Here is a 14,101-nt window from a genome sequence, read left to right as displayed (position 1 = left end):
GAGTGACACTGTGGAAGTAAGGCAGTGCCCAGAGTGCAATGCGTCGTCAACAACAATGGCGACCAACTAGTTGTTAACTAATTTTTCAAATTTTATAAACCCGAAAACATTAACAGGGGTTTGAATATTAAATTATTATAACTCATACTAACATTTATCTTTTCAAAACTACAAGTCTTTCTGTCCGCGATTCCCTTGAAAACAATGTTATTGTTCACAGGTACAGAAAATGGAAAATTCTCGAATCGACTGTAGTCCCTTAATTGATGTTTTCATGGTGGTCTGAAACAAAATCTCAGACTTGAGTGTCATATTTCAGGTCATACATGAAGTCACGCATGGCTACCGCCTCACAAAATCGCATTTGCCCCTTCGGGCGGTCCGCGGGAACATTTGAAATTCCACATATTCTCCCCGTACGTCTGATTCATCTCAAACGAGGCCGAGTTTTGAATGCGAAATCGGTCATTTGAATAACCCGCCCGTATCGAGCGGCGGTTTCGTCTAAACGTGGTCGGTAAAAAGGCATAAATAATAAAATAAAAGCATTACTTCTGCTCCTTGAGTGCAGTGCCGAGCTCTTTCACAATGTTTTAGCCTGATGGGTATTAGCCTGTGACCTTCTGCTCCAGTCCCAAAAAAAAAAAAAAAAAAACTACTTTCCTAAATGCAATTATACAGCATAAACATGAATAAACATTGCTGAGTTTTTGTGTATAAAATGTCCTGTTCACGTTTAATTAGAGTGGCATAAGCACGGTGCTTGCAGAGGAAGGTTGGGGAGGGGTCTTAACTTATTTTCACTTGGATTTCACCTCCTCACATTTCTTCATTTCACATGGGCTGCGAGAGCCGGCGGCGTTCTCTTTCCTTTCTCCAGAGCAAAGTGAATGTGACTTTTCTAAGGGGGTCACAGGATGCCTGCAGGCCTGTGGGTGTTACTGGACTGTTGCCTGCTCTCAGCTTCACTGAGGGGCTTGTCATAGATTTCATCTCCACAGAAATGAGCCGGGGGGGGCTCCCGTGGCCAGGCGGCGTTGCGGAGGGCCCGTGCTGATTATTTCCCTCTGACATCGCATCCTGAGCTTTTTTTTCGCATGAATCCCAGACAAAGGCGGCCCTTCAGTGCCGTGCCAGCGCTTAAATTAGAAGCCGGATAATGGCGTTGTTGAGATCCCGCTCCCGCTATACGATCCAGTCCCTCCCTGTTATGTTCATTTCCTCACCTCTGCGATGGAATTTCGATGACACCGTTTCGCTCGCTAGTTTTAAAGTGCGTACGACAGGAGAAAAAAAGTCTTAAATACAGAGAACAAGTATTTGATACACTGCCAATGGGAAAACCCATTGGCAGTGTATCAAATACTTGTTCTCCCCATTGTAGCATTATTATGTGAAATAGAATCATATTTTGAGACGATTCGACTATACACAACAATTTAGCAAAGTGCAGATGACGAGAAATTAGTCTTTTAATCTGCCGGTTAGCCACGCCTACCATTATAGGGCTCAAGCGTCCCCAACAGGTGGATGATGTCAGCGAAGTCACCATTTCATCTTATTTAGTATGCAGCCCCTTGAGGGGGAATTATTCACAACGAGGAAAACACAACGAAGAGAGACGCAAAATGTCATTTTTTCAGTCTCTCTACTCCATTAACAGTATCCAATAACAGCCTTGTGCTAAATGGAACATGAAATAATAAAAATTAGGGCTGTCAAAATTATCGTGTTAACGGGCGGTAATTAATTTTTTAAAATAAATCACGTTAAAATATTTGACGCAATTGACGCACAAACAGATTAAAATGACAGCACAGTCATGTCCACTTGTTACTTGTGTTTTTTTTTCGCCCTCTGCTGGCGCTTGGGTGTGACTGATTTTAAGGGTTTGAGCATTGTGTAATTATTGACATCAACAATAGCGAGCTACTAGCTTATTTTTTGATTGAAAATTTTAAAAATTTTATTAAAACGAAAACATTAAGAGGGGGATTTTAATATAAAATTTTTATAACTTGTACTAACATTTATCTTTTAAGAACTACAAGTCTTTCTATCCATGGATTGCTTTAACAGAATGTTAATGCCATCTTGTTGATTTATTGTTATAATGAACAAATACAGTATTTATGTACAGTATGTTGAATGTATATATCCGTCTTGTGTCTTATTCTTCCAATCCAACAACAATTTACAGAAAATATGGCATATTTTATAGATGGTTTGAATTGTGATTAATTACGATTAATTAATTTTTAAGATGTGATTAACTCGATTAAAAATTTTAATCGTTTGACAGCCCTAATAAAAATGCATTTATTCAGGACGACATGGCAAAATTATTCCATAATTGTCAAAACTGTCGCTTCACTTTTACTGTCGCAGCTCCCGAACGATATTTTATGCCACCTACATCGGGCTTATGTCATTTCCCTACCCCGGCTTCGGAGAATATAAACAAACAAAGAGGTGTGACAGCTAGCCGACACGCTAACCCGAACCGAGTGATGTTTCAAAGTCTTCGAAGTGGAAAATCACACATAACTAGCCCGGATCATTTCACATGACGACTGGGTTGTCGATTGTCTTCGCCGATCACCAACCTGCCCGGCGGAGAGCAATTTACAGTTCGTTCCCCTGCTACTACAGACAGGAGAGCTCGGCGGGGAAGCAGCTGGACAATGACCGCCGAACAAACCGGCCGACGCCGGAGGAGCGTATAGCTGACAAATGGTCAACACGAATATGGAAAAATACCGTATTGGCCCGAATATAAGACGGTGTTTTTTGCATTGAAATAAGACTGAAAATGAGGGGGTCATCTTATATTTGCGGCCTAGACATTATACCATTCACGACGCTAGATGGTGCCAGATATCATTGAAGCGATGTTCGTCATGACAGTTCTCAGCTACTCTACCCATTCACGACGCTAGATGGCGCCGGATATCATTGAAGCGATGTTCTGTCATGACAGATCTTAGCTTATCTCAAGTTTAACCAGTTTGGAATTTTTATTGCAATGTTTTTCCTTATTACGATTTGTTTCAAGACTACAGTTACATTTAGACTTCACTTTGATGGTTAATGCAGTTATTGCAATTTTGTTGTTTTATCACAATAGATTGGTTTATTTACATTTCAAAAACCAGATGCCATTCATTTACGAATGTGATTGCACTTTAGTTTACATATTTAAATGTTCAGATATTAAGATATGAATGAGGCAAAATAACATGCTTTTTCTGTCAAATATATTTTTATAATCATTTGTTTCAGATGTACTGTAATTATTTTCTGTATAAAAATTAACTTGGTGTTCAAAAAGTCTTTTTTCAAACTTGAGTCTTGAAAAAGAGGGGGTCGTCTTATAATCAGGGCCGTCTTATATTCGGGCCAATACGGTAATGCTTTACTACACGATGAAGACGTAAACAGCGAGAGTCATACGAGAGCGGCTGCAGTTGTTGTGCAGCTAACATGTGCAGCTAATGTGTATGAGGAGAGCTTTTTACATGCCCATCCATGATCAAACGTAAGTAGTCCTTTATTTAAAGAAAGTTTGGAGTGTTTACTTTGTAATCACTGTATTCGCGGCTATTTTTAACACAAAGTTGCAATTGCTGATAGGTCGGAAAATTTGAAAGAACACCAGGCACATGAAGAGGGCAATAAGCCGAGTATAGTGCTCTTCCGGTGGGGGTGTGCGACAAGCCGCCGGTTGTCGGCCGAGGGGACAAGGAGCATGTCAGCCACAAAATGCAAGCCACCTACATATTAAAATGATCCCAGTATTTGACATAACACAAAACACAATGTTTACCCACTTCCTCGTAAGTCCAATGGTCCCACAGTAGTAGGGCTTGTTTTGACCAATATCCACCGGTATATGGGAACCTTTTGAAACCCCAAAAAGGCGCACACGCCTCTCCCTCGTACAGCAAGATTTTTCTGCAGCCATTTGGCTGGCGTGATGCGAAAAATAAACGTATTAATCCGCAAAATCAGCTGAATCCTTAGTCCTTCTCATACAACAGTACGGCTGTATAGTGAAGAGGACTCCTTCCTCCGTACACGTCACAGCGCCCTCTTCCTCAATGCAACACCGAAGCCAGAAGTCTTGTCATTTTCGTAGCACGGGACTAGAAAAATTGGATAAATAAATCGATCGCTTCTTCACACATCCAAGTGGTCCATTTCATTCAGGAGCATAAAATACCGCGTATATTATGAAATAAACATGCTTTTTCATGTCACAGACACTTTAATGCGAGGGCCAAGATCCCAGTAGTGAAAATGCCGGGTCGGGCTGCCATCCTTCCCGCTTCAAACGGTTTGGACGTCTACAGCCTTCAGTGTGGTGAATTAATTTTAGGGCATTTCACGTGATTTCCTGTTGATTTTCCGGTCTCTTCCTTATCCTTTTGGCGCATTTACAGATCACGTCCTGTTCGTCTGTTGAATTCGTGGTACTTATGGATATCGGGTCAGTTTCTGTTGATTTTGAGGCATTTCGGTGTCACTTCCTGTTAGTCAAGCACTTCCTGTTGATTTCGGGGTGTTTACAACTCACTTCCTATTGATTTTTCAGTTCGTTTTCTGTTGATTTGTGGGCCTTTCTGGGTCACTTTCCGCTTATCGGTCACTTCCTGTTGATTTCGGAGTGTATATGACTCACGTTCTATTGATTTCAGGTGTTCTTTTGATTTGGGGGCATTTCTGGGTCACTTCCTGCTAATCGGTCACTTCCTGTTGAAGGAGATGGTACCATTTCTTGTAGGCACTGTCTAACTGTTTGCATTACTCTAACACACGTAATATAATCAATCAGGGAATAGTATCATTTCTTATATTTACTTTAGGACTGTTTGTATTACTCTAACACAACTAATATAAAATAAATAGGACTTACACCATAGTTTAATGAAAAGAAGCTGAATAGAGGGCATAAAAGATACACAACGCCATCTTATCACAGGAGTCCAACGCGTCATGAGCAAGATTGACGCACCAACTCTTGCAATCAGTTCTCCCGGGCACTCCAGGACAAAGAGCAGGGCGCTCTGTCCTAAAACAAGTAGCATCGGAGAAGACCCTCGCCCAACCAGGATAACAAGATGATAGCGCGGGCACCTTGGACGTCAAGACCTGCGTCTGTCGCCATGGCAACCACGACCCAGCCACGAAGGATGACGCACAAACCTGACAACCCAAACCTGCCACAGAGGGATGATCCCAAGACAACACCCAGCCACGCCTTCGGCCCGGCCCACTCCACCGCAGCGTTCAAAAAGGACTGAACAATTAGATAACAACGTTGCTGCTCGGGAACATTTCTATGTAGCCTTGTTTTGCTGACGCTGGATCCAGCATTGTCTCTCCGTCGTCTGTTTTTGCCTTGTTTTTGACCAGTGTCGAAGTATAAATTGTCAACCTGTTTATAGTGAGCCTTCTTCAAACTTTTGGAACATGGAGTCAGTACAAAGGGTTAACACCAGAATGAACGCGTGGAATTTTGGCCCCTTCCGGCCGACTTGCGGGAGCGGTGCCAGCAGAACACCATTCTGTTCAGCTGTCGCTGTTTCCGCGGCTTGGCTGGGAGGCCGAATTCCTTTACTGTTGAATTAAGGGAATATCTGGGTAACTCCTAATTGATTTCGAGTCACTTTCTGTTGATTTTGGAGCCTTTACGGGTCACTTCCGGTTCACTGTTGATTTTAGGGCATATCTGGGTCACTTCCTACTCATTTCGGGCCGTTTTCTGCTGATTTTGGGGCATTTCTGGGCCTCTTCCTGTTCATTTATCGCTTCCTGTTGATTTCGGGGTTTTTACGAGTCACATCATGTTGATTTTGGGTCACTTTCTTTTGGTTTTAGGGCATTTCCCGTTCATTTCCTATTCACCTGCCACTTCCTGTTGATTTAAGGGAATATCTGGGGAACTCGCTATAGATTTTGGGTCACTTTTTGTTGATTTTGGAGTATTTACAGAGTATTTGGGTGACTGAAAAGGAAGTGACGCAAGAATGTCACCAAATGATTAGGATGTGACTCAAAATGAACAGGACGTAACTTGTAAATGCCCAAAAAGAAACAGGAAGTGGGCTTTAAATGCCCACAAAGACTTCCTTTTGGGGCATTTACAAGTCATTTCCTGTTCATCGGTCACTTCCTGTTGATTTCGGGGTACGTGGGAGTCACTTCCCATTGATTTCTGCTCACTTCCTGTACATTTTAGGGTCATTTTCTGTTGATTTTGGGGTATTTCAAAATTACTTCCTATTCACTGGTCACTTCCTGTTTATTTTTAGGAGGATACTTGGGTAACTTCAAATTGATTTCGGGTCACTTTCTATTGATTACTGAACAGGAAGACTCAAATGGATTAGACGTCTACGGCCGTCAGTGGCAGCCAATGCCAGGGAATGAGTTCATTTTGCGGCATTTGACATCGTACCCTTTTTTTTTTTTTAATTTATCATTTCACGTCATTAACTGTTGAAAATTTCCTTTTCCTTCTGGGGCATTTACGAGTCACTTCCTGCTGATTTTTGGGTTACTGAAAAGGAAGTAACTCAAATGTGCGGGTTTCAGTGCCATTGACGACGCTAGACGTCCAATCAAGTGAAAATGAATTGGATGTCTAGCGCCATCAATGGCAACCAGCGAGCTAACCAGGGTCCCCCCAGGATTGATAAATCTAAATTCAAGACTTTTAAGACCTTTTTTAATGCCATTTCAACTGAAAATTAATACTTTTCTCGCACCCATTATTTAGATAATATTGAATCATATTAAAAAAATAAAGCACTGAATATCAAATTTAACCTCAATTACTAAGTGTGTTTGACAAAAGAATGCACATTTATTAAAATTTTCCCCCCAGGATAAAATGGATTTTACACTATTTTTGTAAAGCAACTTCAGAAATTACATTTGCAATACAACAGGTTTCCCTTTTAAGAGGACCTAGTCAAGGTGGTAGGTAGGTGATTGTCAAGTTGGCCACCTTAACTGTAATGTGCTTGCAATTGGCAGTGAAAGTTTATAAAACAGCCACTAAATGGCAGTAGTTTACCATCAATTACCACAAAATAAAAAAGCTACACATGACCATTTCCCTTGGTAATTGTTTTTTTCTAATCACATTACAAGAAGTATACAAAACACATGTTAATCCTTTGTTAGCTATTGAAGACATTTCTTTTAATCAGATAGAGAAAATCCATACTCTTATTTAATCAAGAAAAACATTTAAATATACCAGGTGTTTTACTATCACCTACATTATAATTTGCCTATCACCATGCCATGTTAGTCAGATCAACGTTACCCCGAACTCGTTCCAATAATAGACAGTGTCAACCGTGTTGTGTATCTGAGAGTGATGGTGAATCTACGACTCCAGTTTATCCATGCTAAGGCTAGTGCACCTGCCAATACCCCATTGAACATGGCTAACTCTTGAGTTAAAATTGCGAAATTAACATTCATTCGAAAGGCAAACCGTGTAGAAATACATTATTGCATCTAACACATTTTAATTGGAGAAATTGGCAACTTACTTTGAAATGTTAAGCAGGTCCACTGCCTTCGCATGACCCATAAACTGCGACCCAAAGTATCTGGATGCGACTTGGTCGCCGATCCGATACCTCACATGCTGGTCCAACTGTTTGGACTTGGTTGTCTTGTTGAGGCTTTCGTTGAACATAACAATTAAGGCATCTGAGCAATTCCTTGCGTTAGCACACAGTACTGTGCGATTGCATGCTGTTGTGATGTTGATGCTAATGATGCTAACGGCGCGCACGCACAAGGTACAGTGCATCGTAAAAATTCTACGCGTCATCTTCGTTATGGATTTAAAAAAAAAAAAAAAAAAAAAAAACGTCACGGATATAATTTAGTTTGCACTGAGATGTTCTTGAAAATTAAAACCACGGTGAAAAAATTCCAGACTTACGACACCTAATTTAATACTCTTAATACCTTTAATAATGGAAAACTAAATTCAATGCTTTTTTAATACTTTTAATAACCCGCGGGTACCCTGCTAACGTAAACACGATTCAAGTGGAAGATTTTGGTATGCCGTGCTGCCTCAAAATGAACAGAAAGTGACCGAAAATCAAGAGGAAATTACCAGAAAGGGCCCTAAATTAACTCCCTGCCTGGCATTGGCTGCCACTGACAGCCATAGACGACCAATCCGGTTAAGGTGGAAGGTTGGCAGAGAATAATTTACTGCCATCCCTCCCACTTCAAACTGATTGGATGTCTATTGTGAATTTAGGAGCATTTCAGGCCATTTGCTATTGATTTTCAGTCACTTCCTGTTGATTTTGGGGCATTTTTGGGTCACTTCCTGTTGATTTCGGGTTACTGAAAAGGACATGACGCAAGAATGTCCCCAAATGAATTGGAAGTGACTGAAAAACAACAGGAAGCAACCATTAAATGAACTTAAAGTGACCTGTAAATGCCCAGAAAATACTGGCTGTGAATGCTCTGGTTTCCGTGCCATTGACAGCGCAAGGTGTCCAATCCAGTCAAAAGGAATTGGACGTTTAGCGCCGTCAATAGCAACTAGTGAGCTAACCTAGACACTATTCTAATGGAAGATTTTTCTCGTTTATTCCCATCAATGTACAATCAGTTTCCAACTTTGAAATTTCCAGAATTTTGTGTATTTGTGTATTAATTACACAGATTACACAGTGGTTCTGGGTTTCATTTACTAGCATTTGAGCTCAGTAACAGCATGTCTGGCGTGTTCACAGCATCCGTTCAAATTGCTTTAATTTCATCCCTAAACAACTCACAGCTCCTAGGGGCACAATATAAGCATGACATGTAGTGGTTGCTATGATATGCGATAACGTGTTAATTCCTTGTCACATTTCTTTCTTTGGCGTTTTGTTGTTTCTGAGGCAAATGCCGAGAGTACTCGTGTACTTATGTACTCTCAATTTAGGATTGAAAACTGGTTACCTCAGTCCCTGATGGCGTGGCCCCCGGCGAGTCCACTTTGCGTTTTTTGCGGGGTCCAATTGCCGCTAGCGCCGTGAGGTTAGCGTCCCGTTGCCTCATCTGGGCAAGTTCCTGTTGCTGCATCTAGACATGAAAACAAACAATAACACATTAATCAATCAATTAAGTGCATGTCTACTGTAAGGGAGATAGTCTCAAAAGAAAAATCCAGAAATCACAATGTATGATTTTATAACGATTTATTTGTGTGTTACAGCTGCAAATAAGCATTTGAACACCTGAGAAAATTAATGTTAATATTTGGTACAGTAGCCTTTGTTTGCAATGACAGAGGTCAAACGTTTCCTGTAGTTTTTCACCAGGTTTGCACACACTGCAGGGGGGATCATGCCCCACCCATCAGTCAGGTTTCTGGGCTGTCGCTGAGAAACACAGTTTGAGATCCCTCCAAAGGTTTTCTATTGGGTTTAGGTCTGGAGACCGGCTAGGCCATGCTAGAACCTTGTTATGCTGGTAACACTTTACAATAAGGGTCCCTTAATTAACATTAGTTAATGCATTTTTAAACAATAACTAATGTTTAAGTAACATAACAACAATTAATATAATTGCTTATCTAACATTTATTAATATATCAATTAACATGAGTTAATGCATTAGCTAATGCATTGGTTAATGCATAACCAGACAGTAACTAATGGTTTGGTAAAATTCAAAATTTATATAGGCCTATATAGAGTTAGGGTTAGGGTTTGTTAACTTAGCATTTATAATTTCTTAGTTAAGGGACACATGTGATACACTTTACAATAAGGGTCCAAAAAGCATTCAGTAATGGTTAATAAAGGTTAAGAGGGGGGAACTTAAGCATTTCTAATTTCTTAGTTAAGGGATACGTGCGCTGCACTTTACAATAAGCGTCCCAAAAACATTCATTAATGGTTATTTAAGGTTACGTAATGCTTATGAGGTATGTTCACGTGAAATAATACCACACTTAACTGATTTTAAGTGATGTGTGTTATCCAGCATAATCACATTTTTAGGTCAGAATTTTTTTTTTTTTTTTTTTGAGTGAAAGCAGTGAATTTGTTTTTTTTCTAGTCACATCTGAGATGCAATTGTTGGCTGTTTTCAACAATGTACATCTAAGATGAAGATATTGAATGTCTAAAAATGGTTCAATGTTAGGTGAAATGTCTTGTTTTCTCATGCATATTTGTAATTGCTTTTTACCTAAAAAAATATGTGTTCTATCCGATTTCTTGAGTACCGTATTTTTCGGACTATAAGTCGCAGTTTTTTTTCATAGTTTGGCTGGATGTGCGACTTATACTCTGGAGCAACTCATGTGAAATTATTAACACATTATTATATCATTTCATACGTTATTTTGCTGTTTTGGAGTGACACTGATGGTTTGGTAAACTTGTTAGCATGTTCTTTATGCTACAGTTATCTGAATAACTCTTAATAGCTACGTTACGTTAACATACCGGCCACGTTCGCATTTAGTTGTTCATGTATCATGTAACATTATCATTCTGTACACTTATACAGCACAGGGTTTCCCTTAGGATTTTTTTAAGCTGAGGTGGTGGGCTGCATCGGAGTCAGATAGCATCACTATGTAGTGACACGGCGAAAAAAAAAATTCCCCACGTTTTTGCCCCCCATGAAGAACCATAGCAAAGATGTATTTGAAATATTTCATTGAAGCTAATGTTGTAGGTATCAGCTACGGTACATGTACGTAAAATGCGTAGCCGATTACAGCTACGTTACCCTATGTAATAATACTTTTTTTCTCGTAGCAATAGTACGACTTACATCTTGTAGTGACCCAGGGGTCGGCAACCCAAAATGTTGAGAGCCGTATTTGACCAAAAAAGACAAACTGACAAAGTATATCTGACACCGCAAAAAAATTTGCCTTGTATAAGCCTTATAAAGTAAGCAACGCCGGCTGTATGTATCGATATTAGCCTACTATCAAAATGACTAAGTTGGCTTCAAATACATAATTAGCCTTCATGATTAATGTTTATTTTCCCAGCAATGGATCCAATAAAGATTGTCACACCACTTGACTACTCTGTTGTACGATGCCACCTGAAGTTTAACTTACAGTGCCCTCCATAATTATTGGCACCCCTGGTTAAGATGTGTTTTTTAGCTTCCAATATTTTTTTTTCTATTCAAATAATATGGGACTTTAATGGAAAAAAAGAGAAAAATCTAACCTTCAATACAAGGGCATTTATTCAGTGGGGAAAAAATCCCACTTATTTGACATCAAATAATGTGTGTCACAATTATTAGCACCCCTGGTGTTAATACTTTGTACAACCCCCTTTTGCCAACAAAACAAGGTCTGGGGACTGAGATGGCCATGGGAGGAGCTTGATTTTGTGTCTGGTGAACCATTTCTGTGTAGATTTGGCCATATGTTTAGGGTCATTGTCTTGCTGAAAGACCCAGTGACGACCCATCTTCAGCTTTCGGGCAGAGGGCAACAGATTTTGATTTAAAATGTCCTGATATTTCAAAGCATTCATGATGGCATGCACCCTAACAAGGTTCCCAGGGCCTTTGGAAGTGAAACAGCCCCACAGCATCACTGACCCACCCCCATACTTCACAGCGGGTATGAGGTGCTTTTCAGCATGCGCATCTTTCGTGGCACGCCAGACCCACTTAGAGTGTTTATTGCCAAAAAGATTAAGCTTTTTGGCAACAAACACTAACGCCAGACCCACTTAGAGTGTTTGTTGCCAAAAAGATAATAACATAATAATTACAGACATTGCAATACACAATGAATAAGTTGCCGCTGAACCCTTCACACTAGGCTGCTGCTAGTTTGAAACGGCCTTAAAATTTTTAAAATAATAATTTATTTAAAAAAAAAAAAAAAAAACATCTCATTGCAAGGCGTGGCGGCTTTTATTTTTGTGTGGCGTGCCGCCACAATATCTTGTATGTAAGGGAAACCCTGCAGCATGTTGTTCTCTATTGTATTTTTATTTTAAATTGCCTTTCAAGGTGACATATCTTTTCTATGTGTTGGATTTTATCAAGTAAATTTCCCCCAAAATTGCGACTTATACTCCGAAGCGACTTATATGTTTTTTTCCTCTTCGTTGGGCATTTTATGGCTTGTGCGACTTGTACTCAGGTGGGCGATATAGTCCGAAAAACACGGTAATCGATGGAATTTCCAGTAGAATACTCGATTGCTAAAATATTCGATAGCTGCAGCCCTAATCACGATATCGATATATTGCCACACCCCTAATTGTTACCCAGCTTCTCTATTCCCAGCATGTTTTTTTATTATAGGCCTGCAGTAGTATTGGTCAAATGTTGGCCTTTTGCAAGTGGAATTTTGGCAGATATATTTTTTTTGTGTGGGTGTAGGTTGTTACTCTTGTTCCGGACAAGGCCGGATGCATTGTTTCTCCGTTTAAAAGGCAAAACCTGATTCTATTATTGACCCGAACAAGACTGTAATCTCAAATCAGGTTGCTGTTACTACATTTTGGAAACTCTCAATTGTGTTGCATTGCAGTTTTGAACATTATTCTATTCTATTCATTTTTTTGGGGTGTTTCTGTGTGTGATTTCTGCCGGTTTTCACCGCCACTGCCCTGACGTTGTGTTGTCAGTGCGTTTGAATTTCTCAACAGTTCCGCTGTGCTAAATGTGAAGTGGCAACACCCTAAAGGCCAAACCTCGCCAGCGGGCTTCCAGAGGAAAAATATCACAGGCAACTGCATGCACATTTTAGATTCCACTTTGTACACCAAAGCAACCTTTTCCACGGACCCCGCATCTGAAAGTAAATTCACGCCACACCCCCTCCCGATCGGATCAGACGATGCGTACAAATAGCGGTGCCCGGCTAAACACATGCTGGGAGATAACATAAAAGAACATGAGAGACATGAAAGCGCACATTGATTGTCCCTGTTCGCCTCAGCCCCAGCGGGCAGGCACACAGGCAGCCTGGTGGGTACGCCCCCCCTCTAGTGCTGTGGCCAAGTTAGATACAAGAGGCACGTGTGTGTTTGCATGCTACACCCCCCTGTGCCACCGCCCCGGGCCCTCACACATCCAACCAATAGAAAGGGCGGCTTTTAGCCACACTGGGCTCCCCGTCAGGCCCGAGGCTAGACGTGACATTACTTTGGGCAGTGCCTCCCCCACCCCTTCCACGAAAAACCTCCCCGAGTTAAAACCGGACCCGCCCCCTCGCACATGCGTGCAAACGTGCACTCGTGTAGCCAATGGCAGGTCTGTAACGGCGGCTCCATTTTGGCGTGTTCCAGTACGTTTTGGGGAAATTCAGCCCCAGAAGGCAGTTTTAGCCACATTACATTCAGTAGGAGTGTCTGTCATGAGTCGACCCGCAAAAATGCCTCAAGGTGTCTGCCATTTTGGTTTGAAAGGAGTCATTTTAGACAGTTTGGCTATTTATAGCTGAGTTTCCTCTAATTAAGAAAGCAAATTACCATATTTTTTGGATTACAAATTTTTGTCATAGTTGAGGTTTTATTTCCCGCTCTAGGTGGGTGCTATATAAAGGCGTGTGAAATTTCAGATTCTTAGATTATTCGCAATTCGGCTTTGGAAGATTCCAGAACGATTCACAAATATCCATATGTAACCAGTGTGTCAGCGCCGCACCGTGTTCCACTCCCACCTCTGACTAAGCTGGGACGCGAACCCGCACGGCACGACGCCTCCACTTGGCAGGTAAGGACGCTAACCACTGCGCCATAAAGCGCAAGCCAACTGCACATCCGCCGACGTCCCTACATGGAGGACTCGGCAGGGAGGTTTCGACGCTTCACAACGGACCTGCGTGTACCCGTTACACTCACCCCCGAAACCTCCGCTGCCGATCCGGGTCACGGCACCATTGTAACCGGTGTGTAAGCGCCGCCCCGCGTTCCGCTCCCACCTATGGCTCGGCTGGGACGCAGACCCACGCGCCACGATGCTTCCACTCGGCAGGTAGGGATGCTAAACACTGCGCCATGAAGCTCAAGCACACGGCACAGCCGCCAGCGTCCCTACATGAAGGAATCGACAGAACTAA

The 14,101-nt window shown here is 41.4% G+C and overlaps 1 protein-coding gene across 2 annotated transcripts in view; it reads right to left on the bottom strand.

Moving 5' to 3' along the window:
* LOC130920351 (transcription initiation factor TFIID subunit 4-like) overlaps positions 1–14,101 on the bottom strand; it is a 275,123-nt gene that overhangs the window by 71,338 nt on the left and 189,684 nt on the right. For both annotated transcript variants that reach the window (XM_057843513.1, XM_057843523.1), the window contains one exon: positions 8,998–9,120. In XM_057843513.1, coding sequence (XP_057699496.1) covers positions 8,998–9,120 — 123 coding nt within the window. The remainder of the gene's footprint in view (positions 1–8,997; positions 9,121–14,101) is intronic.

The sequence above is a fragment of the Corythoichthys intestinalis genome, chromosome 1, assembly GCF_030265065.1.
Source record: "Corythoichthys intestinalis isolate RoL2023-P3 chromosome 1, ASM3026506v1, whole genome shotgun sequence".
Taxonomy (NCBI): Eukaryota; Metazoa; Chordata; class Actinopteri; order Syngnathiformes; family Syngnathidae; genus Corythoichthys; species Corythoichthys intestinalis.
This window is presented reverse-complemented; position numbering and strand designations above follow the sequence as displayed.